The 25,151-nt window shown below is 34.6% G+C and overlaps 3 protein-coding genes and 1 long non-coding RNA gene across 4 annotated transcripts; 2 read left to right on the plus strand and 2 right to left on the minus strand.

Annotated features, from left to right (window-relative positions):
• Positions 1–1,901: 1,901 nt before the first annotated feature.
• LOC113496985 (microspherule protein 1-like) lies at positions 1,902–24,982 on the minus strand. Its single transcript, XM_026876407.1, has 8 exons — positions 24,741–24,982; positions 24,344–24,665; positions 23,897–24,115; positions 23,375–23,531; positions 22,484–22,595; positions 21,895–22,048; positions 2,291–2,506; positions 1,902–2,052 (listed from the first exon to the last, which is right to left on the minus strand). Exons 1-8 carry the CDS (start codon positions 24,842–24,844, stop codon positions 1,963–1,965), a joined length of 1,374 nt encoding a protein of 457 aa, XP_026732208.1. The 5' UTR covers positions 24,845–24,982; the 3' UTR covers positions 1,902–1,962.
• Positions 6,119–7,165, plus strand: LOC113496996. The gene is made up of 2 exons (XR_003400863.1): positions 6,119–6,676; positions 6,976–7,165. It is a non-coding gene; the product is annotated as an uncharacterized LOC113496996 (long non-coding RNA).
• On the plus strand, positions 17,270–19,681 carry LOC113496991. The gene is made up of 2 exons (XM_026876413.1): positions 17,270–17,798; positions 18,842–19,681. The coding sequence occupies exons 1-2, from the start codon at positions 17,627–17,629 to the stop codon at positions 19,600–19,602; spliced, it is 933 nt and encodes a 310-aa protein (XP_026732214.1). The 5' UTR covers positions 17,270–17,626; the 3' UTR covers positions 19,603–19,681.
• Positions 17,795–20,313, minus strand: LOC113496987 (protein ALP1-like). Its single transcript, XM_026876410.1, has 2 exons — positions 19,680–20,313; positions 17,795–18,797 (listed from the first exon to the last, which is right to left on the minus strand). The coding sequence occupies exons 1-2, from the start codon at positions 19,970–19,972 to the stop codon at positions 17,912–17,914; spliced, it is 1,179 nt and encodes a 392-aa protein (XP_026732211.1). The 5' UTR covers positions 19,973–20,313; the 3' UTR covers positions 17,795–17,911.
• Positions 24,983–25,151: the final 169 nt, after the last annotated feature.

Raw genomic sequence — 25,151 nt, forward strand, 5'->3', positions numbered from 1 at the left:
GGTCTTCGCTACATCGTCGGGACCAGCAAGTTCACAGAGCGCGATACTGGCAGACGATGTAGAGTCGATGTACATACGTTGATATTTATTTAGACAATTAATCACTTAGTGTGGTTTGACAAAGATGTTCGTTATATTAGTGTTAGTACAGCCGGTACCTGTCTCGGTACGGCGGAGATTGCTCACATAATATATGTTATGCACATGTTTAATCATGTCCGCATTGATTTGACTGCGACATGTGTATTATGCTACTGTGTAGGTGAAGTACAAAATTTGCACACTTTAATTATTAATACCATATAATCTTAACATGTATTTGTAAGAGAGTGTTCGTTCAATATCATTCAATAATTTTGTTTGTAATGATGTTGCAGCGAAACAACATAGTGTAGGTAGGTAATAAAATTAAAGCGTGAAATAACCAAAGCCAATACTCAGAAATAATAGATGTTGAGAAAGTGTGTACGTAGGTACCCACTCTGAATTTATACCTACTCGGCGAAAATAACAGCTTCCGATACGTCTTGTATTGAACGAGTAGACACATAATACAATTATTCAATTTAGATAATCATTCTCTACAAATTGTATTCCATCCAGATTGTATATCTGGTATATATTTTCATATACGTATCTCAGTTGCGAAGTTTTTCAATAGTATACATACCTATACTCCGATGCAGGTACATGTAATAATTCTAAACGAGGTGCGTTAGAACGCGCTGACAGTGCCTTTACATTGTGCTGATATTATATATCCACTATGTCATCTTTAAGACTAGTGTTATGTCTTCAAACGTTTGGGCCATGTTAAAACTTTTGGAAATATCTGTTGATCTCATACAAGGCACTCACCATTTCATGTTTTGCCTTATCGTGCCTATAAATATATTTTAAATAAATACACTATTTTGATATCATGTACAGGGTGTTCAATAAATATACCAAATATGTGCTTTTAAGTCCTGCATACATGTATTTGCAAAGTGTTGCCTTCGTAGATAAAAATATTTTAGTATTTAATGTTAGTGTAATTAAAGTAATATATTAAATACGTGTTATAATTCCTTATAGAGTGATCGATTGAAAAGTTTAATTTATTTATAGATCGTAATACAATATGGTATGATGATGAAAAATTTTAATTTTAAGTATTATTTTAAGTTTTATGGATAATAAATGTACAAAGGTAAAGTTAAGAAATGCGTTAAATGTCCAGTGATGATACGGGCATAAATAACCTCACTTTATTTTGAGGCTGTATAATATTTACCAAAATTATAATTTCCTAGAAACATATAGTGTGTATGTAATGAGTATTCGAGACGCAGCGCCGGCCGCGGCGTCGTCGGCCGCGCTCGGCTCGGCTCGGCCCCGCTCGGCTCGGCTCGGCCCCGCTCGGCTCGGCTCGGCGACGCCCGCCGGTGTCGGCGCTGGTTCTCGCTGACTGATGACTGATTACTTCACCTTTATATCCATTCCATAGAATTTATTTTCATCGTAATTTTCGATACCTTGTATGTTTGTTATGCACTATTGAGTGGATTGTTGTTTTATTTCCTGCACTTGTTGGCCATTGTTATAACTTTAAGTTAATGGTATATTCTATTGTGGTTAAATTGTTTAATTAAGGGTTATGGATTAGTTATTATTGATGATTTAAATAATTAGATAATTGTTTTGTCGTTTAAATGTTAATGCATATCTTCTTATGCCAGTAACGCACGTGATAATGTATGGTGATAGACGTAATATTGTACACACTGCTCTAAAACTGAGTGTTTATAAACTGAAGTGTGACACATTATATTGTTAATTAATGGGAAGTAATTATGTATTACGTTTTCGAGTGGTACCTAGTTTTGAAAATTGTTCTATAATTGACCAAAATAAATGTGTTCTCAGTAAAAGCTGTTTATTATTTCAATACTACACAGGTACAAGGTTATTTCAGAATGTTTACACAGGTATATTAACTTTAACGGCTTCCTGTCGAATGGCGCTGATCAGTTCTTGGTTCACCAGAAACACGAAGCGCAGACCCGCAATCTGTGGGAGAAATAATCAGCTCAATACCTTTCGTTTACCACCGGGGGGAAGTAGGACGAAAATGGTTACATGTAGCTATACATTTATCCATGACATGACACAGTACACACTATTTACTGTTTTCGTAACTTTCGTTGCGCTGAAATGACTTTACAGTGGTAATGACGTGCCGAGCAAGGTTCGTACAGCACAATGGGCATGATATAATCAGCAAACCTAATGATACGCGAAGCATTACCTCGATGATGGTGTTGTGGTTCAACTTGACTTTGTTCCCCTGTAACACGGGGCGGCCGTCGACAAATATGGGTCGTTTGCCTTCAGCGGTCATAAAGAAGTCCCCACTGTTCCTCAAGCGGATGGTAGCTTGCTTCCTGGAGACCTTGGTAGCTGGACCTTCTAATGTTAAGTCCACATCGATAGGGTTGTCCCGTGTACTCCGCCCGACCGCAATCTAATAAACAAAGAGAGGGGAAACGTTATTGGCATTTCTAGTTTTATAATTAACATCGGAAAGTGTTTTTAAAAGAGAATGTAGGTAATATTCTGGCACGGAAAATTTACGAGCATAGATACAATATTGTCAGCGTTTTCGATTGTATTGGACCTTCGAATGGTGTGTTTGTGATCATTATCATAGGTTGCGATACAAAACTAACACAGTGCATGTATAAATGAGTTTGTACGTGTCCACGTCGGCATTGCACACGATATTGAACTAATTATTGCCGTAAGCCATACATGCACCTAATTGTTATGCTTCATTAAAGCAGATTGGTGGACACTTTCAACCTTCGACATTTACTATTCGTAGCAAAAACTATATCGCCATCGCCACCAATATATCATCGCTTAGATTCTAGCCAAGGTGTTTGGTACTCCAATAAAATATCACGTTTTCCCCATAAACCTGTTACTGTTCACATAGTTACCCACGTGTCGTTATAATGTACAACGATATCTTTCTCCGCATGTTCGTAACAGAAGCCATCAAAATACTGAAACCACTCTACAAGTTTGCGTAAAATCGACGTTTATTAAACACGCACGCAAGCAATTAAAACACAATCGAAATCGGAAACTAATTAACGTAGGCACTCTGAAACGAATGGTTTTGATAATAGCCGTTTAAAACAATACCTAGTTATAATAATTTGTAATGATGGCAGGCAACCGCCAGCAGAGAAATGCGCAACAGAGGCACATGTCTTATCTTGGATGCGTGACTATAAAGCAGCATTTTAGTTGTTGTACACTAGGAATGTGTTAATTTACGAATAACTGTACACTGCGTCACACATCTGCCGTTCAATAGACAATTTAAATACGGTAAAATAAAATCGTATTTATATTCTGATGCTACCAAATTGCGGTGGAACGAAAAACGTGGATGATCTTGACTTTCTGTTCGACTGTACTATTTAATGATGCTGTTCATTAGCATTGTGTTATTAACAAACCAGATAGAGTTGTTGACATACTAATTGAACAGATAAGGTTATCAAGTAACTAGTTATTCGTAAAGCTGATTGTATGTAAGTACTTCGCAATGTTTGTAACTGTTTATTAGTGCATTTTTTGTTAGTGCAACTGGTGAATGAATATATGTTATAGTGCTTAACATCGTTATGTTAGTTCAGGTGTTAGAACGAATTTTACTGAAATGTTTATTTTCTGGTACGCGGCCTTCGTCAACGGTATCTAAGTACACAACACATGGAGATAGTGCGCATGAAGATTCAAACACGTGAAGATTAAGGCCTTTCCAAGGGTTTTCCTGCCTGACAAGGTTTGGCGAAGAAGAATGAAGTAATAATCATGAGCTCGATGTTAATTTTTAAAATGGTCAAACATACATGTGGAAGATGAAGAATTAACTCACAACTTGATGATTTTCTAGAAATTATTAAGATAGAAGTATAGTGTCTTAGAGGCGTAAGATAGATTTTAGCATTATTGCTCAAAAAAAGTGCCTTTTACAACAATAAATAAGAATCAAAATGGCGCGCTTTCACAAGACGACACATCAACGTTTCGAACAAAAATAGAGAAAAAAATATTTCTTTATATTTTGGCGTTACTTACAAATACTACCCATAAAATTAAAACTAACTTCCTAAAAGCTACTTTGCATAAATAAACATGAATAGGTACATTTTACAATTAACAAGTCATAGCGCGCGATTCTGTCCGTTCTTTTCTCGAATTTCCCTATAAAAATTCATGGAGTCTACTACAAAGTAAAAAACTGTATTGAACCTTTTACAGTATTTGAGATTTAAGTGTATCTATTGCAGCAAATGGTGTTAAAACAAACGCAAGAGTATTTCATTGTCACGGATAACGCAGGTGCAATGACTCAGTGACACGAATGTGCACTTTCGTTTAACCGTGCCGCTTGTTCCATCACGGTTTAATAAACATGACACACTGACTATAGCGTAGGAAATGATTTTCTAAATGGGTCTTCCCTGAATAACTTTTGTGATCAATAAATGTCTAGAAGTGAGATCATAACAGCATCTTTACATTTAAGAAGAATGGGACATATTTATCAAAATTATATTTGTTTCTGACAAGTCAAGAAACTAAGACGGAACATGTGAGCGAATCGCCCAGCGTTAACGCTGTTCTTTAAATACATACATGTATATATTATAGGGTACAATATTATATAACAGTGTGTGCGCAATAGGGATGACTTTTGACTCGATGGATACTTCTTTTTTCCTATCCCGCAAACATAAATTGATTAAATTATTGTATGGAACTTACGCGTAACGTCACTATTGTGTATAAAGCCTCCTTTCCTAAACTTAAAAGCACCTTTTTCAGAACAAGAAAAATTTACAAAAAGGTTTATCTTTGTAAATTAGAAAAATGTTAAAAGGAGAAAAATACTTGTCTTACCTATATTTTTAATTATCTAAAAAGATTTTTACTTTGAATACCCAGTCTTCATCCCTATTAAGCGCATACGTTTTGGGCAATACGCAAGAATTTTTAAGCACTTTGTATTTGCACGTAAACCTTAATATGTAGTACTTAAATTAACACTGAAATCAAATTGAAGAAAGTAAACCCAAAATAGAAAATACAATTTGCTTTGATTGCAGTCCACATTTTGTAGAGTCGATTAACATTTAATAAACCGCTTTGGAATATCACTGGCTGGTACTAAAACTATTTAATTCTTTAATTATTGTGTCCATTTTAGATATTTATAATGACAACCAAACCAACAACACAACATTTATCTATGAGGTCACGAACTCGGGACGCGGCCACATTAATCTTTTTAAATAAGTATTTAGTTTTGCAAGCGGTCTTAGATTGCGTTGTATTCGTTTATGTTATTTTATTATAAGGTTGAAATAAACACAGCTGTTAAAGTTATTGCGGTTTTGCTTGTGATAGTGTTGTCTATTTAATTCCGTTAAAACTATCATATTTTGCTTGCTGTTTGAAAACATTATTTAAAAAAAGTTGAGTAGCAAAATTCTAATAAAGTGGATTTAAATGACTGTACAAAATATATTAGATTTATGTTAACGAATTGGGACAGTGAATAAAATCGTGTGCATCAAAATTTGATTGTGTTGAATAAAACGTGACGTCACAGCGTCCGTCGGCAGCCATTTTAACTCATTCGAAGATAAAGTTGGAATGTAACCTTATGTAACAATACTATAAATGCAAGTTATTTTTGTTATATCAGCAGTGATTTGTCAGTCAGTTGCCTAGGAGATAGCACGTTTGTAAATGTGAACTAATTGCAATGCATTTTTAGTTGAAGAAGAAATGACATTATAAAATTAAAACAAAATCTATAACAACTTTCCTATGTACGTCAAATCATTTTTTTTAAATAACTTTATAGAACGGTTTAAGTCACTTTAAAAAGAATGCTACCCAAAATTGTAATTCAGAAAACCCATTCATAATTCGAATGCTCCCCGCTTTCTAGAATTAGAAAAAAATGGTGACGTTGCACGTACACTAATACTACATTAACAATATACAAAATTATACATAATAACAATATTAAAATAAAATACACTCTCACGTTTATAAAGGTAAATTTATTAACATGTGCAGCAGACAGTTACACCAAAACTTGTAATTGAACACCGTCTTGCGATCGCAACATCGCGTATCGACTTGCGTTCATTGGAACTGCAGCTATTCTTAGTAAAGCGATAAAGATAATACCGACTGTACGAGAAACAACGTTTGCATACTTTCTTTGCAGTCCAAACAAGTGTTCAGTCATTGTATTTGTATGGTATTGTCATTCTGAGTCTAACCACCCTTGACTAAAGGTTCAATTTGAAGCGATTTTTATTGTTTTGCTTAAAGAAGTTTCTTTTCTTTAAGCAAAGGAGGTTTCTTTCTTTGGAGGTATGGCGCTGCATTTATTGTTTACGAAGACTTAAATATGTATTTTTGTAATTGACTTGATGAAAAAAACACATCAAATAGAATTTCACTAGCTTTTATAGACTCTACAATTTTCTCCATAATGCAAAAGTAAAGCTCTTCTGAAAAAAGCAAATAGGTATTACAGTGTTGATGATATTGTTTTAGGAAGATTTTGCGAAAGCCGTAGTGGTTTCATGTTTCAGTAAGTACTAACCTACAAATAACATTCCACATTTTACAATCCAATAAATAATTGCGCATGAGTTTACGTAGCTCACATTCTCACAGCTCTACGAAATTTTATATACGACTTGAAAATATAAACATCACATCAAAAATTAAAACTGAAGACATATATTAACATACAAGAGATTAGACAAATAATATCTATTTTTTCTTATCTTTTGCCGCAAAGAAAATTGCTTATCGAAGCTTAATTATCCTTCATCGATCAAGATATAAACAATATCAAAGATTAACTACTTAAAATTACCTTTTCAGGTGCAGCGATAGATAAAGGAGGTTACAACGATATGAGTTTGTATTCGGCTGTTTAAAACTGTACACTAATCGTGTTATTAGTAGCAAATGAAATCGAACACTGCGCAACAGCGTATTGGGCAAACTAAACGAATTAGTTGTTGGGTAAATACCGCTTCATTGCTTATTAGTACAGTCATTATTATATTCATGTTTAAAGTTATTTTTTATTACAATTTACATCTAAAAATTACTCACATTTCGTTCACCACAAATTTATACAGTTGTTAAAAACACGTGTTTAGCAATTTAACAAATAAAGTTATTTTGCTTACAAGTACAACTCGTTTGGGAATAATAGGAAAACAACTAATCATAGTAAACGAACACTGTTACAACAAAACTATTTACCTACCGAGTGTTGAAGGCATTCGCGATCAACGCGTCCTTATCAATAAACTAAGTTAATTAAACGGTAACTTATCAAATAAATGTGCTCCTTGAAAAATATGTAAACAGGCGGTCGCGATAAAGACGCTTCTACATTTACCTAGATATTGCTAATAATAATAAATAATAAAACATAAATAAATAAATAAATAAATAAATTGCTTCCATCTGCGTCATTGAGTGACTTATTCACATACATCACTCGCCTAATTAACGGTTGATTTCAAATAATAATATTCTGTATACAATAAATAAATTATAGCTACAATAGAATTTAAATGTATCGGCTAATTAATACGTTTGAATTGCGTTTAATGTGTTTTGTCCTCGGGATGACTTCGTTCTAACAGTTTTAACATATAAATGTCGGGAATAACAACGTGTTATAATATTTAATTTGAATAATTACAAGTCAAATGCTCTTTTCCTTTGACCGTTGGTAGAGACGTATCACCTTCATTGTATAAAACAAGATTGGCTACATCTAGTCGTGTGCGTGTTTACGAATTTCCATAATACAAGTATTAATTAAAGTCTATGTAGATGTGTAATTTTCTGATATTTCGCTGAAAACGCGAGTTTTTTACTTGAATTCAAAGCAGGCCATAATCATAGGTAGAGCTGGACTATTAAGTTTATTAAGTGTTCTTAAGAATAATACTATACTTTTTCAATCATCGTTACCTACTAACAGGACTGGTAAGTTTCTGTGAAGATTTATTGCCTTGGTAACTTTCCACATCTGGAAAGACCAACCTGTCCTCATTAAATAAATTATTCATGACCTTTGAAATTGGCCCAAATAATTAACAGCAGAAAAAATGTCAAGAAGGAAGAGAGGCGTTATGAAACAGTTTTTACCCAAAAAAACAAGAGCCGTTTTGGACATACTAGAGATATATGTTAATATAAAACATATATACCTGCATATATGAATATACCTACGCTATATTTTCGCGCAATTTGCACCGCATGTAATACGCAGTACATTGAGCGTGCGTGTAGCCAGCTTATTGAATATTGTAACATATTGAAATCGACCAAATTGAGTCTGTCAGTACTGTGACACCGCTACCGCTCTAACTGTTTACAAGACCTATTAGAGAAACTAACATAATTGACGCTAACGGTAACAATTTCGTGTAAAACTCAAATAGTACTAACTAGGAAACCGTTATATGACATCGACATCGACAAATATGGAAGTTAAAAGTTACAGAACTTAGAGTTGAATCTAATAAAAGGTTATGAACCTACATAGTTCGGAAATGAAATCAATAAAAACTTTACACGATTCCTATACATGAGCCAAGGCGTACGTCTTGCTTACATCTTACAAATATCAGCCTTGAAGGAAATACAATATTGTAATATTTGTAATAGCGAGACATGTTTTATTGCATTGTATTCATGTCGCTGTTTGCAGAAGATTTTGTGATTACAAACGTTGAGGAAACTGTTATTATGTAATTAAGTCACGCTTCAATAGCAAATACTTTTAAACTGATATGAAGATAATATGATAAAAATAGTTGTTTAAGAGCGAGTGTTTAATACGGAAATGTTCACCGAATATTTAAGAGAAAAAAAAGGTGAGAACTTGCTAAAAATATTCTCATGAAGACTTGGAAACATATCAATAAATTTTAACCACTTGTTTATGTCGCTTCAAAGCGGGATGGAAATGTACAGAAATGTAGAGCCATCTCTATCATAACGGTACCTTACACATACAAGAACAAATGGATAAGTACCCGCATTTTACATATAAAAGTTATTTGTCACAATGTTGTATTTTAGAGTACAACTAGTGATAATCCTAAAAAAGAATGATGTATAGGACTAGATTTTATTGCGGAGAACCGAGTGCAATGGACAATCATGGAAACGGCCCATAGTCCAGTAGATCGCAATAGGCTGAGTGGATGTATGTAAATGCTTTGGCTACACTATTCGGGCCATAAAATGTTGATACACAATTTTCCAGTTAGCGTAACATTAATATACTTTACACATATAAAGTAAATTAATGTTACGCTCACTTATAAAATAATAACGTACGTGACCGATTAGCTCCTTGAAAAGTTATGTTAGTTCAACAAGATAAAGGATTCACAGTATAAACAAACAAGCGGATACTTCAGTAAGTATATTGTCCTAGCGTATCGTATATTTGTTGACAGTATGTTATAGACAAGTCAAAGATAAGTTTGTATGTTGTGTACACTCATTACGCTTCGTCAAGTTGAAATATTATTTAGTCCAAAATATTTGGTAGTGAAAACACTGAAAACCATTTATTCAAGCCTTTAGGTGCTTTGGATACAAGGGGACACAAGTCTGCAATTGTTGTCTCTAATAGCATTATTTTTGTTCAAAGCAAGGGCGTCCTTATGGATAAACTACTCCTCCGGGTAGAGGCGGGTAGTATCAGAGTCTGACTGACTAGACCTAGTCCGCGTCACGTCACGCACATTGGGTTTCGCGACCTGGCATATACCTCTCGGCTATCCGTCCGTGCTTTACAAGCTAGTTTTATTTGCTACCTGGTGTTATATTTAATCACAAGCGCTTATTAGTAATACAAGAGTAATTAAAGAGCACCGATGTTTCGTCCAAAAAGTGGGCCGAGGGGATTTAGAAGGACCCATAAATAACCTTGACAACTTTCGACTCGAGATAAGGAAAAAAGTAATGACGACAGTATAATGCACTCTTACTTATATAAATAATATAGATAGCTTGAATGATTTACACTTAAAGGTTAAAAGAGATAGAACAAATTTATTACTAGCCAGAATTGATAATGATCGTTCATAAAATACGTATATTTTAGTTTTCAGGGCTACTAATAGCACTGGGCCATGTGTACCTGTTTATAATACGTACAGTCGACCACACTTTAATATTTACACTTCGGAAATTTTAACCTTCTTATTCAGAAGCAGTAAGGTTAGTTTTGGTGATGTTTTAGTGCAAATGTATATGCTTTACTGTACATGTGACCTGACCATATCAACGAGACAATCGTGCATTTTCCATCAGATAACGATTTTTATTTGTCGTGTGATTCATTTTAGCATCGCAGTAATGACCTTTTTGACTGTCACTGGTAATGTTGGATTCACATTTTTTGTTCAATAATTCCGAAAAAAAAAATGTTCAGTTCGACACTTAGTTAACACACAATAATTAATGACAACTTAATAATAACGTAGCGGTTACTCGAAGCAAGCAGAGCAACATTATTTGATTTTTTCTATGATCCGAGTAGAAAATAGGGGTAAGTCAATTATTTTTTTTAAAGGAAATCAATTAGTATTATGCACTTAAGTTATTAGTCTAGCTTTCTCTATTTCGCAGAATCAGAACATAAATTATCTTACAGTGGATGTAATTACAGGCTTTACAAATTATGAGCAGTTACAGGCTGCATTACGTTTAGAAACTTAAGAATTGAAGGATACAGGGAGATACAACCGTTTAACTAAAAAAAAAATCTCTGCCGAATATAAAAATGAAGACATAGAAGCAATGTATTTTAGCGGACCGGCAAAAAAAATCTTACTGTCGTCGAGGATTCTAAAAGAAATAGGGAAGGAGAAATAGGCTGGCATATTTGTTACAGAATCTTGTAAATCTAATTAGACCGATTTAAAATGAGCAGAAACCCAAACTCGTGAAATAAAATCATTTTTACGAATAAATAGTCAGTTATAACGACATCATCTCTCAGAATGTCAGTGTTTACAAATACCCTCAGATAGCTGAATATTGAAGATAGTGGATATTTGATCATTGCTTTCGCGTCGAGTGCTAGCACAATACGTAGAGCTACCACATTATCTATTCGAATTTCGAGAGACACGGACAGACCGACAAAACTAAGGACGAATTGGGACAGGATCGTATGATCGTGTAATAAAATAGCTTTATTTGTTGGTTCAATCATACTTTCATTCATTCTCGCCCTAGTTTAATCCCCATGGACTTGGATCTAACAGAAAGGCAGAGGGGTGTAGGTGAGGTTACAATTCGTCCAGGTTTTAATGAATTTGTCTTGTTTAAAGAGCATCCGGGGAACGTCTAGGCGTTAGTTGTAGACCGCGATAAAAAAATAAATCGAGGAGCACGAAGATGTTGCATATTAAAAAAAACAGTTGAAATTTCCGGGTTCTGCGATCTGGGTTTTTTACGCGTCTTGTTCTGATTGCCAAATTTTAAAGATAGCTACTAGATATAGGGGCCTATTATGGTCTAAGCCGGAGCGTTTCCCTTGTAGCGAGGGCCCATGCGGAAACGACTTCTGCGATTCCCGACACATTGACTAATAAAGTTCTTACCAGATACATATCATACGAAGATTTAATAAGATAGAAAAACGCTAATTAAGAGAACCTGATTTTATGATTAAGACTGCTGGGGAATGATTCAAACTACAACCGAGGTCAAAATGTTTTTGAAAATGGAAAAATTGTCAGGACATGTAAAAACGCGGCTCAATAGTTCAGAACGGTGAATAAAATCTATTTTTACATAAAGTGGTATTCTATATTACTTCATAACGACACAGTTACCGCCAAACATGTGTGTACAAAAAAAGCAATTACCTGTGATCCATTAAAATAATGTTGGCCTGTTTTAATACAATGACCTCAAATGAGGATGTCCTCAAAATGATGACAACCACTTACATTAACTATATTGATGTATTTTTTTTGCATATTTTGTGAAATTATGTTTACAATAAATTGACTTATGCATCTTAACTAGGAACACATTATGCAAGTCTCAATGTTACATGAACACGAAAATAATTAAATTTAACAAAAATCTTGATAATTCGATTTTAAAAATAAGGAAAGATTTGTGTAGTCAAAATTAAGATATACAGGCAATTAATAATGTAATTAGGTAGTTAGGTATTTTTTATAGCTACTGATAAAAAATATTTAAAAATATAAAAGTATAAATTATAAAAATTCGACTCCAACTGGGGCATTTAGCTTAAGTCATTTAAACAAGTAAATGGATTCAAGGAACCAAATGCAACTAATACGAAATCGGCTCAAATATCAACCAACAGCAACATACACGCAGCTAAAATGGCTAGTCGTACAAGTAAAAAATAAAAAATGAGCTTACACGTGTTTCACTTCCACACTACCCAACAAGAAGTATGCAAAGCAACATTAAAAAAAAAAAGGTACCGCGAGATGGCCAGGTTTCAGAAACTTCGCAGAGTGGATCCACCGGACATTGACCAAGTTCCACAAGTTTACTTGGATACTTGTTAGGATACTTGTTGTTTTGAATATCCAATTCAGTGGCAGTGCCCAAACAATCGCCTTGTTATAAAAGAATGTTATGTAAACACGACGGCGACTAGCACCGGCCAGTTCTCATAACATGAGCCACAGTGAGATTTTCGTTCTGTACGTACTTAATCAGAAGTGATTTGTTAACTGCCTCACGGTAAACAGAATCACGTTCAAATTAAAATATAAAATCATATATTTTAAGCATATCATAAATTTATTTTACGTCGCGCGCCTGCCTAGTAACTTTGAATTAGACAATGAGCAAACTCTCATAATTTAAATGTAAAAACTAAATTAATTGAATATTTGAATTAGTATTGTGTGAAATTAAAACAATAGTAAAACAGGTTACATGATAAACCTCTAACCTAATTCGCATCGTATTAATAAAATTAGCATTAAAATTTCATTGCTGGATAATAGTTTGACATACATACATACGTAAGTACAAACGTGTCTTTAAAAGCTACTATGTCAAAGGACAAACACGGAATCGTATTAAGTTGCTATAATAAAGATAAACTCGGAGATAACACAATCACAAAATTCATTGTCAAGATAAAAGTGTATTTTAAAATAGGCGACATGAAGTTATTGAAACGAGGGCAATCGATAGTACTGTGTCGATATATGGGTTAGATAGTGAAATGAATAGATATTTTTTATGTTGGTCATCGGGTGCCGAGTGGTGACCGTGTCATTAGGGGTGGCGCGGCCTTGGAACTATTGTCAGGGTCTCACAGGTGGAAATGTTATGCTAGCGATACAGCCAGTCAGGGGAATGCGCTTTGCGTCATTTAATAACTACATAGTACACATGTAATTATGAAGCATAACATTTTATTTCGTGTACTTTTCTACCATTAAGTACCGATACTAAATTACTTTTTTTTTTATTCAAGTTTATCTAGATTATAACAAAAATAGTTTTTTTTAAATAAATTGCTGAGTTCCTATGACTAATGCCAAGTGATTAATTGTGAAAATTAAAGTGTTTGCTAGTTTCAGGAATCGTGAAAATGTATTTTAAAATGGCGGCTTTGTTTGTGGTGTTGCTCAAAGTAAGTTTAGACCGTATAAAACCATCGTAATCTTGTACATGATTACATATTTCTAGTTATGTTACACTAACTTTCATGGCCAACTGCGATTTAAGAGGCCTATTTTTTGCTCTGGCTGAATAAGGAATTTGGTGGAAAACATACTTTTAATTACTTTTATTGTGAACACGTCTATTACCTGAAATATAGATGATATTTTAGATAATACGATGAGGTAATATTATTATTTAAGAATCTAGAATTGATTTTAAGCCGAACTTTGTTATAATTGAATGGTATTCGTATTTCTGGGTCAAAAATATCTTATTTAATTTTATTTTGTATTGTATCTAGAACAAGCATTTAAAAAATGTGTATGCAGGGAGTGACTCTACTTGGCCTACTCTTTAGTTAAAGATAAGGAATAGGAGGATAAAGAGTTTTACAGTTGAGATACTGTAATTTATGAATAGCTTTTTACAGATAGCTGCATTTACCGATCAAATTCACGGAAAATATAATAAAATAACTATGGTCTCGATGGCATTACAAGGTTTACTTATGTACAATCAGCAAACATCTATTTTTCTGTACCACAAATACGGGTATATTTATTTTTGTTACCTCATTTGTAAAGTCACTACATTAGCAAGAGACATATTAATTTTACCTTCAAGGTAACATGAACGTCTTTATTTGACTTTAATGTAATGAATTAATTTATTACACTGTCTCTAACACCCAAGTTGTTGATTCTTAGACTGTCTTGTTTTATTACACAGACATTTGTAATAACTTAATGTAGGTACATAATTTACTAATTAAATTAATTATTTGATTAAAAGGTTCTAGAAAATGTAAAGAGTTAGGATCGAACTATCTACACGTTTGCTTCATTAAAACAAAATTTCTTATCATCGAATTTACGTTGTTACTTAATTATTAATTAAAACAATTTGTTTAAGTAGGTAATATAACCAGTAAATATATTAATTAAAAGGATGATTGGTTTTATGTCGGCAAGTCTGAAAGGTTGCCCCTGGTAATGTTATTTAATCGAACAAGATTTCAGTTATAGTCAGACTTTAAGTTTTAATTTGTTGACATCAATAGGCGCGACGGAAATGAGAAGACTAAATATAATAATCAATCAAAAGATAATAAAATCATATCAAACCTAATCCGTAAAGTACTTTATTTATACGCACAATATTCTTAATAATGACGTCACGAGCCCGTTCAAATCAATGTGTCATCGTGAGAGGTAATATACCAAAGGTGCTCAATTTCTTTTCTCTACCGCACTTGGACAGTAATAAAATTATTTCTAGTTGACATCTAGGTATCCGCGAATATTTAAGTCTTTTTTTTCAGAGCGAAGACTAATTTGACTGTCGTTTAATCGAGAAGGCGAAGACACCGCACCAAGCCAACTGTGCGCGAGGTATTGCGGATTCCACCCCGCGTAGGTCAAACGTTTGTCTGATCCACGAATGCTTGTCCTGAGTCCTCTGTCTTTGTGTATATGACTTGAATGTTAGTGATAATCTCGCGACACAACGATTAAGTTCCTTAGTGCGAGAGTTTTTAAAACAGAAAAATAATAATGACATGTTCCGAAGGTTATATTTTTTCCAGTACAGATAGAGCCTGAATACGCATTAATTATTCATTTTTATTACCATATTATTCTACTGTTCAACACCATCAAATGCATAACATGTTTATGTCATCCCATCGTAGCAATAAAATTTTGCTTTTGCGTGCAAAAGTAACTCTTTGTATAACATGAGCTTATAAATAAATATTATTAAATAAAAAGTTACTTTTTATTTATTTATTTAAATAGTAAACTAAAGGTGAACTGGCTTGGACTGGATGCGGAGACCGCAACTTGGTGGTGGCCCACGTCCAGCTGTGAGAATGTTAGCCTGAGTCGATTGAATGATGTTCGTCCTAGATTATTCTATAAAAAGTATATACCAAATCTTTCCATAATTCCCTATCCTGGCCCACTTCTAATTCCCAATTCCAAGCTGATTCAGAATTCTTTCGGTACACGTAAGTTAATAACACTCAATTAATTATAAAAGTCGACCACAGTTCCCATACAAACACTTAACTCTTAAGCATTAAAGAAATTATGCATTTACTGCAACCATAGAAATCTAAATAACAAGGTAATAGAAATGGCATACACCGCGGCGATCTATCGAAACGCATGTCGCCGGTGGGCGGGGCTTCAACACATTCACAGCAAATAACTACGCAATCACGCAAACATTAACATCGAGAAGAACAAGCAAACAACACTAGGCCGTACGTCTATTGCAATAAGGTTGACTTTGTCATTGTATGGATTCACTAACTCACACAGTCATTGCATTTTTTTGCATTAGTTGTAGTGATTACGTAAACTACACTAGGGATTGACTACGGATCCGAAATATAATGAAAGACGAAATTATGAGTGAAAATGTTTTTTGTTGTATTCTTCTATGGATTACATTACCTACTTACAAAAAAAAAATTCGCTAATTGTCGGTTGACAAAAAAAAATATTATTAGGAAATACTTGGTACGGTAGGTTTGGTATGTACGGTGACTTTTTAGTCGTCTTACAAAAGCAGCCCAGTTCATGTATCGTATGACTAGTAAACGTTCATAATAAAAAAATAGGTATTTATGAGATTTGGATAAACTAATTTCATAGTGTATATTCGGCCTAAGTTGTAGGGTACCAATTTCGTTTACCCGTGGTAGTCATCCACTTGTCTTTTGTATTTATTTGCATTCTGCGGGATTCTGAAATAAAAATATATTCAATAATATGTTCACAAAAACAAACGACTATTAAAATTGTTACTTTTCGTATACAATTTTCATTTTGGATAATTTGTCCGCACTTAACCACATCACTATTTCCGACAGTTTTGTGCGGCCGTATCACTACAAATACGATCGCATTGATAAATATTATTTTTCGTTATACATTTCTCTTTTTACAACGGTGCATTTCTGTAAGTCTCTTACTGCAGAGGCAATGATTAGTAAAGAATGCAATTGTTGCAGGATTGTGCGATATAAATATGGTTTATAATGAAGGTTATGTTTTGAAATTTAATTTTGCAATAACATCAATATTACTGCAATAATTTACTTACCGATAAAATGTTATCTATTTATTTATGTTATTACACGATGCAGATGAATTTCCAGCCTGAGAAACGCCGCAAAACACCATTTTTAGTGGTTCTTGCTGTGACGACGTTCCGCGAGCGACTGAGCGTAAGTTCGCGCGCTGGTGTCGTCCAAGACACCAGTGTGGCGACAAGGTCACGCGGCGTTGGCACTTCTATTACCTTGTTATTTAGATTTCTATGACTGCAACATACTAGCAACTTGAAACTTATTAGAAATAAATATGATATATTCTTTGTAAATTAAATGCATAATCATTAACGTTTATGATTTTACTAACAACTCACGTGTATCGATCAAGTTGCCCTTCGGAAACTTAGGGCTATATTTCACCGGGACACCATGGCGGCGCAACCAGTCGCCGCTGCCAACAAAATGTATACAGCTCTATAGAGAGTTACTCACCTGGTGTCCGTTTAGTTGCGCAACCAATTTGGCGGCGCGACCAACTCGGACGCGTGCATAGAATGTTACTGGTTGCGCCGCCACGCTGGTCGCGCCACCACTAACTACTATAGCGCGATATGGTGTCTCACTCACTCGGCCGCCAGTCCGGCCGCCAGTGACGCTCCCACCTCATTGCATGCAGCACGTGTCGCGGTTATGTTTTATTTTTTAACTGCTTATTTTAATATCTGAGTAGTTTGTTAACTGCATACGATGGATAATTTCGATACAGAAAGGTTTATTATCGAAATTCAAAGTAGACCATCACTTTGGGATAATTCCTCGTCAGATTATTCCGATAGAGATTTGAAAAAGAAATGTTGGGAGGAAGTTGTAGATTTATTTGGAGAACAGGAGCAAACCGTTGAACAAAAAAAGAGCTTTGGTAAGTAAACAACATTTATTTTTCTGAATGAATTTGTCAATCAATAAATGTTCATGATGCTTCTGGTGTAACATGGAAAGCCAAAAGCTCGTTGTAAGTTGTGTATGTATTTATTAATGAATATAATTATTTTGCCATGAAAGTGGGTTTTCGTTTACAAAATAATGTGTAAAATTATCTCGAGTGGTAGTAGCAGCACGCCCTCCTCTATTGAAATTTTGCTGTGTTGTTGTTTGAAAGCCCATTATTGTCAGAGTATCATCATATGAATATCCATCTCTAGAACGTACAAAATTGTGTAACACACAACATGTTCTCACAATGGATTTTGCTAATTCTGTGTGGACATTTAATGGTCTGTGGAAAATTCTCCATTTATTTGTTAAGATGCCAAATGTGCACTCGATGTAACGGCGAGCTCTCGATAGTCTGTAGTTAAAAATTTTCTTTTCGGCACTGAGGTTGTTTCCTCCGTATGGACGCATAATATTTGTGCTCAACCCGAATGCTTCATCGCCTATAAATACGTAAGGGAAAAGCGTTGGGTTATTTTCTGAAATTTGTAGGGGCTCTGGAATATTTAAAGTATTACTTATGAGTTTCTTATACAATTCAGTTTCTTGGAAAATTGCTGAATCGCTACTTTTCCCATAGGCACCGACGTCTATATAAATGAAATTATAATTAGCGTCACATGCAGCCATCAGCACCAATGAAAAAAAGTGTTTATAGTTATAATACATCGAACCAGAATCAGCAGGTTGAATCAGTCTTATGTGCTTTCCATCGATACTACCGATGCAGTGTGGAAAGTTGGCATGTTTTTCGAAACCATCTGCTATTTTCATCCAGTCATTTGCAGTAGCCGGAAGTGATAAACATGTTTGCAACTTATCCCAAATCACAGCACACACTTCTTTTATTATTGTGCTTAATGTTGTTTGTCCTAGACGAAAGCTATAATGCAATTCTCTCATCGTACATCCACTTGCGAGGTACCTGTAATTAACAAAAAGTAATAAGTGTTATAATTTTATTTCCAGGGTTAGTGTTGCAAAAAAGGTGGAAAAGCATCAGATCATGCTATGCGCGGGAAGTCAAACGTCAAAGAAATGTTAAGTCCGGGTCTGGAGCCACTAACCGCAAAAGCGAATATATATATTTTAAGCAGTTACAGTTTCTACAAAAAGTAGTAGCTATCAGAGAAGAAGGTGAAGAAGAAAAAAATTCGGAGAGCACTGAAGTAGGCGAGCGACCAAAAAAAGCTACAAACAAACGTAAACTAGCAGTAGACGATGATCCTTTTATTCAAGCATTAAATAATTCAATTGAGCAAAGACGCCGTGAGACAACAGAGCAGAGACTACGCGAGACAGCTGAGGTTGACGAAGATCGGCTATTTTTGCTTTCATTGTTGAGCACATTAAAAAATCTACCTCCTCAAATTAAAATGGCTACCAAAATAAAGATGCTAACTTTGTTGAACGATGCGTCAGGTTTTTCTGGTAACAGGACGTTTGATTATACTGGTCCGTCTTTTCGGAATTCTCCAGAAATTAATCCAGGTGGCAGGATGATGAGTCATGACACCTACCATCCTGGTTATTCGACGCAACGGCAAGTGATTGCTACTGAATATCCTGGACCAAGTTATAGGACAAACACGAATTATCAGAATGAACCTATCACAAGTAGTCCTAATTCCCCATATAATTCTATGAATACAATGACATATGCAAGTTCTCCAAGCGACACAAATGATTCACAGGACTCAGAACCACTTATGGATCTATATAGCACTTAAACGTTCATGCTTGTTTGTTTGTCTACATTTTTTAATAAAACTTACTTTAAAAATGTTCATAGTTTGATTTAACTTACCTTAATGTTACAAACAACTTTTCTTCAGGACTGATTGATTTTCTTAATATTGTGTCTTGCTTTAACAAATCATTTTCACACAAAGTCAGTAACTCATCAAAGGACCTCACGGACATTCTCACATAATTAAAAAACTTATCCGGATATCTTCTTAGATCGGCGTATATGTTGACGAATTGTCCTTTCTTACAGCGATCGGCTAAATAAGGATGAACCCACCACTGTTTCTTTTTTCTCTTGAACTCTCTTCTCCTACGTACATACAGCAGTAGTGCTGTCTCTTCAACGTCCATTTTGATACTGTCTCAGTGTGGTGTGGCGACTCTGGTGTCTGTATGGTGTCCAGTTTGGTAGCTTACGGACACCACGGTGGCGCAACTGGTTGCGCCGCCATGGTGTCCCGGTGAAATATAGCCCTTAGAGAAATAAAGGGCGAACATACATACATACAATGGAAAGTATTGTTGCTTATCAATCAAAACTATCATATTATCTCACTCCATGTAAACAAACACTTATCTTAAAATAACTGAAAAGGTACTTGAATATTCATTCATAGATACATTAAGATCCCCACTAATATTATAAATGCGAAAGTAATTCTGTCTGTCTGTCTGGTCTGTCTGTCTGTCTGGTCTGTCTGTTACGCTTTCACATCTAAACCACTGAACTGATTTTAATGAAATTTGGTACAGAGATAGAGTTGACCTTGAGAAAGAACATAGGATATAGGATCTCTTGGAAACGCGATGTAACCGACCTCGACGCGGGCGAAGCCGCAGGCGAAAAGCTAGTATTCAAATAAATTGTAGTGATAGATCTGGGTCCTCATTTACAATGGCCGATAAATGAATGGATATTGGATAGGCACTTTTCATATTATTTATATTAGGAGAATACGAAAATTTAATCCAATTTCCCTCCATTCATCGGCAATATTGTAAATAACGGAATTGGGGCACTGTTCGAGCCATATCGCTAAGGTGCGTATTCATATGCATTTTACAGCCATCTGTAATTAAGTTCTATTATTATGTTCCGACTACATTTTTTCCTTGATGATATCAGATATTACAAAAAGGTTATATCGTAATAATTTCGTTTTTATGATGTTTTATCTAAGAATTACCTCTTACACAACACCATGTTGGAATATTCTAAAACTCATAATTAGAAGAAACCAGAAATTTTATTATACTCCATTTGGTAAGCTAATTAAAGAAACCGGTCATGTACGAGTCGGACTCGCAACAATTAAAATTCCGTACAAGTACATGATGACTAAAATTAATAATAACTTTAAAAAAATCATAAAATACCAAGTACCATTCACTGTGATTTGATCAATTCATGCTTGCATGGGACGTAAGAAAAAATACTGTTCCATTATTAGGCATTAAAATGTGAACGAACACTAAAAAAATTGTCACACCGATTGTGTGGATAAACTATGCCAGCTTAAAAAAACAGACAACTTATTTTCGGCTGATGCGAGAAGCAGTTTTGCAGTAGCAATTTGTTATTTGTGTCAGAGTTACCTGTCCTTTCGTAAGTATTCTAAAACACTGACAAAGGGTGAAGACAAAGACGGTAATGCGTGCTTCATCTGAAATCGCAAATCGGCAGAGAATTGGCGCGGTGATCATTACTCTTTCGGTATATGGAAACATACCTATAGTATGACATATTTATATGCTATTATTATAATATTCTAATAATCATAATATTATGACTAGAATTGAAATAAAATCAATTAACATGCCTAAAACGTAAGTTACTTTTGCCTTCAAGAGGGATGAAATATCTATTATGAATGAAATTAAATCTTATATGGTATAAAGTAAGAATCTATTTAGTTTCTCAGTTAGATAATTGAAAAACATTTCACAGATATTTTTTCCTTTTTTTGAAAACTAAAATTGACACAGACAACTGCTTTTAAGTTTAGGAAAGGGGGTGTGACGCAACGATTTCTTATAATTTATACACAATCGTGATGTCAAGCGTAATTTTCATTCGCTGTAATCTGATCCATATATGATTGCGGGGCAAAATAAAAAATACGTATCCATTATTATGGATTGAACTACGAGACAAGACTGAAAAAAAAACGTCGTCATCCCTATTGTTCTTCGCAAAGGCCAATATTATATTTAAGAACACTCATTATAGCATTGTTCTTGCATGCAGTTTTAGTCTATTTTCCACGGCTTACCTCTCGTGACCTCATGAGGAACCGCACGAGCCTGCCGCGCAACACGGCGAGCGTGTTCTTGTCCAGCTCGACGTTGCCGCCGGCGAGAGACTGCACCAACACTTGCCAGCGAGTCAGCGACGTCTCTAGCAGACGAATGTTCTTTTTGTCAACCCTGATGAACGAGTTGATTTAGTTTATTTATAGAATTTAGTATTAGAAGAAACGGGGTAGCTACTGAGAAATTGAGATGGCGTTGAGTAGCTCACTTAGAATTATATTCTTAATTATACTTTTGCAATATTTCTAAAGCTTGTTGTTTCTTTGTAAATATATTTACAATGAACAATGACAACCCTCCACGGGCTAGATAGCCGGTTAAATATACCAGAAGCTAGATAGCAGCCGACAAATTCGAGAAGTATGGACATTTACAAGATACTTTTATTTATTTTTTGGAATTAATAACATGATATGTTGCGTTTTTGTTTTTTAAAACAGGCACGAATTGATACATGCAATCGATAATTGAACGCATCTAAAATCAATGTAACATGAATATTTTTTGGAGGCATAATACTAAAAATATTAGAATGAAATCTATTATTACCTGTCAGCTATTTGCATTTCCGCATCAATACCATCTTCATGGTAATCTGTCAATTCTGAATCATTTATGGTTTCCTCTGCATCAGAGAATGTCAGTACTCTATCGGCTGAATCTACATCAAGAAAAAAGTAATATTAATGGTACTACATATCCATGATTTTTTAATATATAAAATTCCCGTGTCATGATGTTAGTTATCGTACTCCTCCGAAACGGTTCAAGCGATTTTTATGAAATTTTGTATAAATATTGGGTAGGTCTGAGAATAGAACAACATCTATTTTTCATACCCCTAAGTGTTAAGGATTGCTCACACTAAAAAAAAATATTTTATATTTTGGACGAAATTTTTTGTTTTTATTTTTTTATACTGTGGCATTAAAAAATACGTACAACTAGAAATAATTTATTAGGCAAAAAACGTTTGCTGGGTCAGCTAGTAATATTATAAAAGTATATCGCTTTCACGCCAAAACTGAACCTTTGTAATGAAATTGGTTCCATTGTTTTGTGTAGAGCCTGAGAAAGGACATAGGCTACTTTTCATTGGGAAAAAACTCTGGTAAGAGGGGGTAATGAGGGGTCAAAGTTTACATTAAACTTTTTTTGAAATTGACTACAGCTTTGGATATTTTCATTTTAAACTGGGGTTATGGGGGGGGGGCAGGGTTGTATAAGACTACATTTTATCCTGGTATTATACCAAAGTGTCATTACTATCGGTTCAGTAGTGTTGGCATGAAAGTTTTTATGTATTAGATAGCACATTTGAAATAGGTGTAAAGCTAATATACCCAATAATACTATTTGTTTATTGAAGAATTCTGATAATTATTGAAGCTAAATGTTATGCTCATTTTAGATTTTAAAAAGTTCCAAATATGTACTTACTTTTAGGCAATGGTTGTACAGTTTGATCTGGCAACAGATGGTAATGCTTCAGCAGTTGATAGTGTGCCATTAAAGACTTAGGTGTCCTTGAGGGATAGAATACATGCGGATTCTGCTCTAGCAACTCCTGGAACCGTTCTATTGGCTGTGCATGGGCCTGGAAGTAGAAAGGTTAAATTGATTTACATTTTGGAGTAATCAAATTGATATGATCATCTTAGTTCATAATAGTAACCCAGTTAAAATCTAATAAGATTTTTTTAAAGAATGACAGAAATGTCTATAGCATGACAATGACAACTCTACCTAGTTCTCTAGTTTTTGCAGAATAAAATTAAATCCACTTTTTATAATAAAAATCCTACTTTTAATACATCAGTAAAAGAAAAAACTAAGAGCACTTAAATACATTTGAAATAACTTCAGTTCATGACACTAAGAAGTATCTATCTAAGTAAGCCAGAGAACAATTACTGCTGCAGTTTAAAAATGAATCCATGAGTATAATAAAAAGATACTAACACTTGATAAAGTCCCCAGTAATTCTTCCTCCGCAGTAGAATACAATGCTTGCTGCTGCACTGCTGTGACCAAATCTGGATGTAAGTTTCGCATAGCTGCAACAGCCACTCGTGAGATTTCAGCGTTGTACAGGAGTGCATACCAACGAGATTGGAGTTCACTGACTGTGAACCTACATGTGAACTTCACGCCACGGTGCACTACTCGCAGATCATTAGTCTGAAATTGATAATTTTAAAAATGAATGTCCTGTGCATAATAAATTGCTATTTTAATTTGTAACACTTTTGTATGTCATAGAATTACTCCCATGTTTATCATAAGCATAGTAATAACAAATGTAAAAAACAATATTATTACATATTAATACTACAATCATATAGGAAAGGCACCCTAACAGATTTATGAAGGCTGTTTAAATAATATATGAGTAGTTAGAGCAATTACCTGTTGTACTCCCAATATTAAAGCAAGATCATCCGTTGGTTTCCAGCGCCCAAGATCCTTAGTGGACATATGACTTAGCTGGCCCTTACGCCTAGCCTTGCGCCTAACACCGCCAGCGGAGATCTTGCTCGAAGCTCTACGGCGCTCCTGAGGCGGAGGAGCGGGTGTTGGAGGAGCACTCGGAGCAGCAACCTCGGAAACTTGGCTAGTATACGACTGTGTCCGCATCCTTTTATCACCTTTACCAAGGGAAGCCCCAGGCAAACCGCTATATTCAACCAACTCATCGTCGAATCGCCTACGTTTTATAGATCTCGATGAGCTGAAATTATTAATGAATTAGTAGATACTCTCGTCCTGTTAAATAGATTTGTTTTCGTAATTCTAAAATACCTACCTACGCCTCTTATTGTCATCTGGCGCATTATTGAACGGCGAACGGGTAGTTCCTGGATATTCATTACTGTCTGAAGCATTTGATGGTGTAGCAGGGAAATCCATATTGTTTGTTTACTGCTCCCTATCTTTATCTTAGCATTAAAATTAAAAACTAAAGTCACTAAACTAATAAAAATCTTGCTTATTATGAAACTTGTCAAATTACAACAATAAACAATTGACAAATATTTGTCATAGAATGACGCAAAAAAGACTTATCACTCACTCTTAAGTCTCTCTACTCTATGATGAGACGGGATGGCATTCTCGATAATTCCAGCTATCAATCCTACTGGATTAGTCGATTCTGCCATTTCAACAAAATTGTGTATACTTCAAGCAATATACACAACATTTCATGCACTTATTT

Source organism: Trichoplusia ni, chromosome 8 (genome assembly GCF_003590095.1).
Source record: "Trichoplusia ni isolate ovarian cell line Hi5 chromosome 8, tn1, whole genome shotgun sequence".
NCBI lineage: Eukaryota > Metazoa > Arthropoda > Insecta > Lepidoptera > Noctuidae > Trichoplusia > Trichoplusia ni.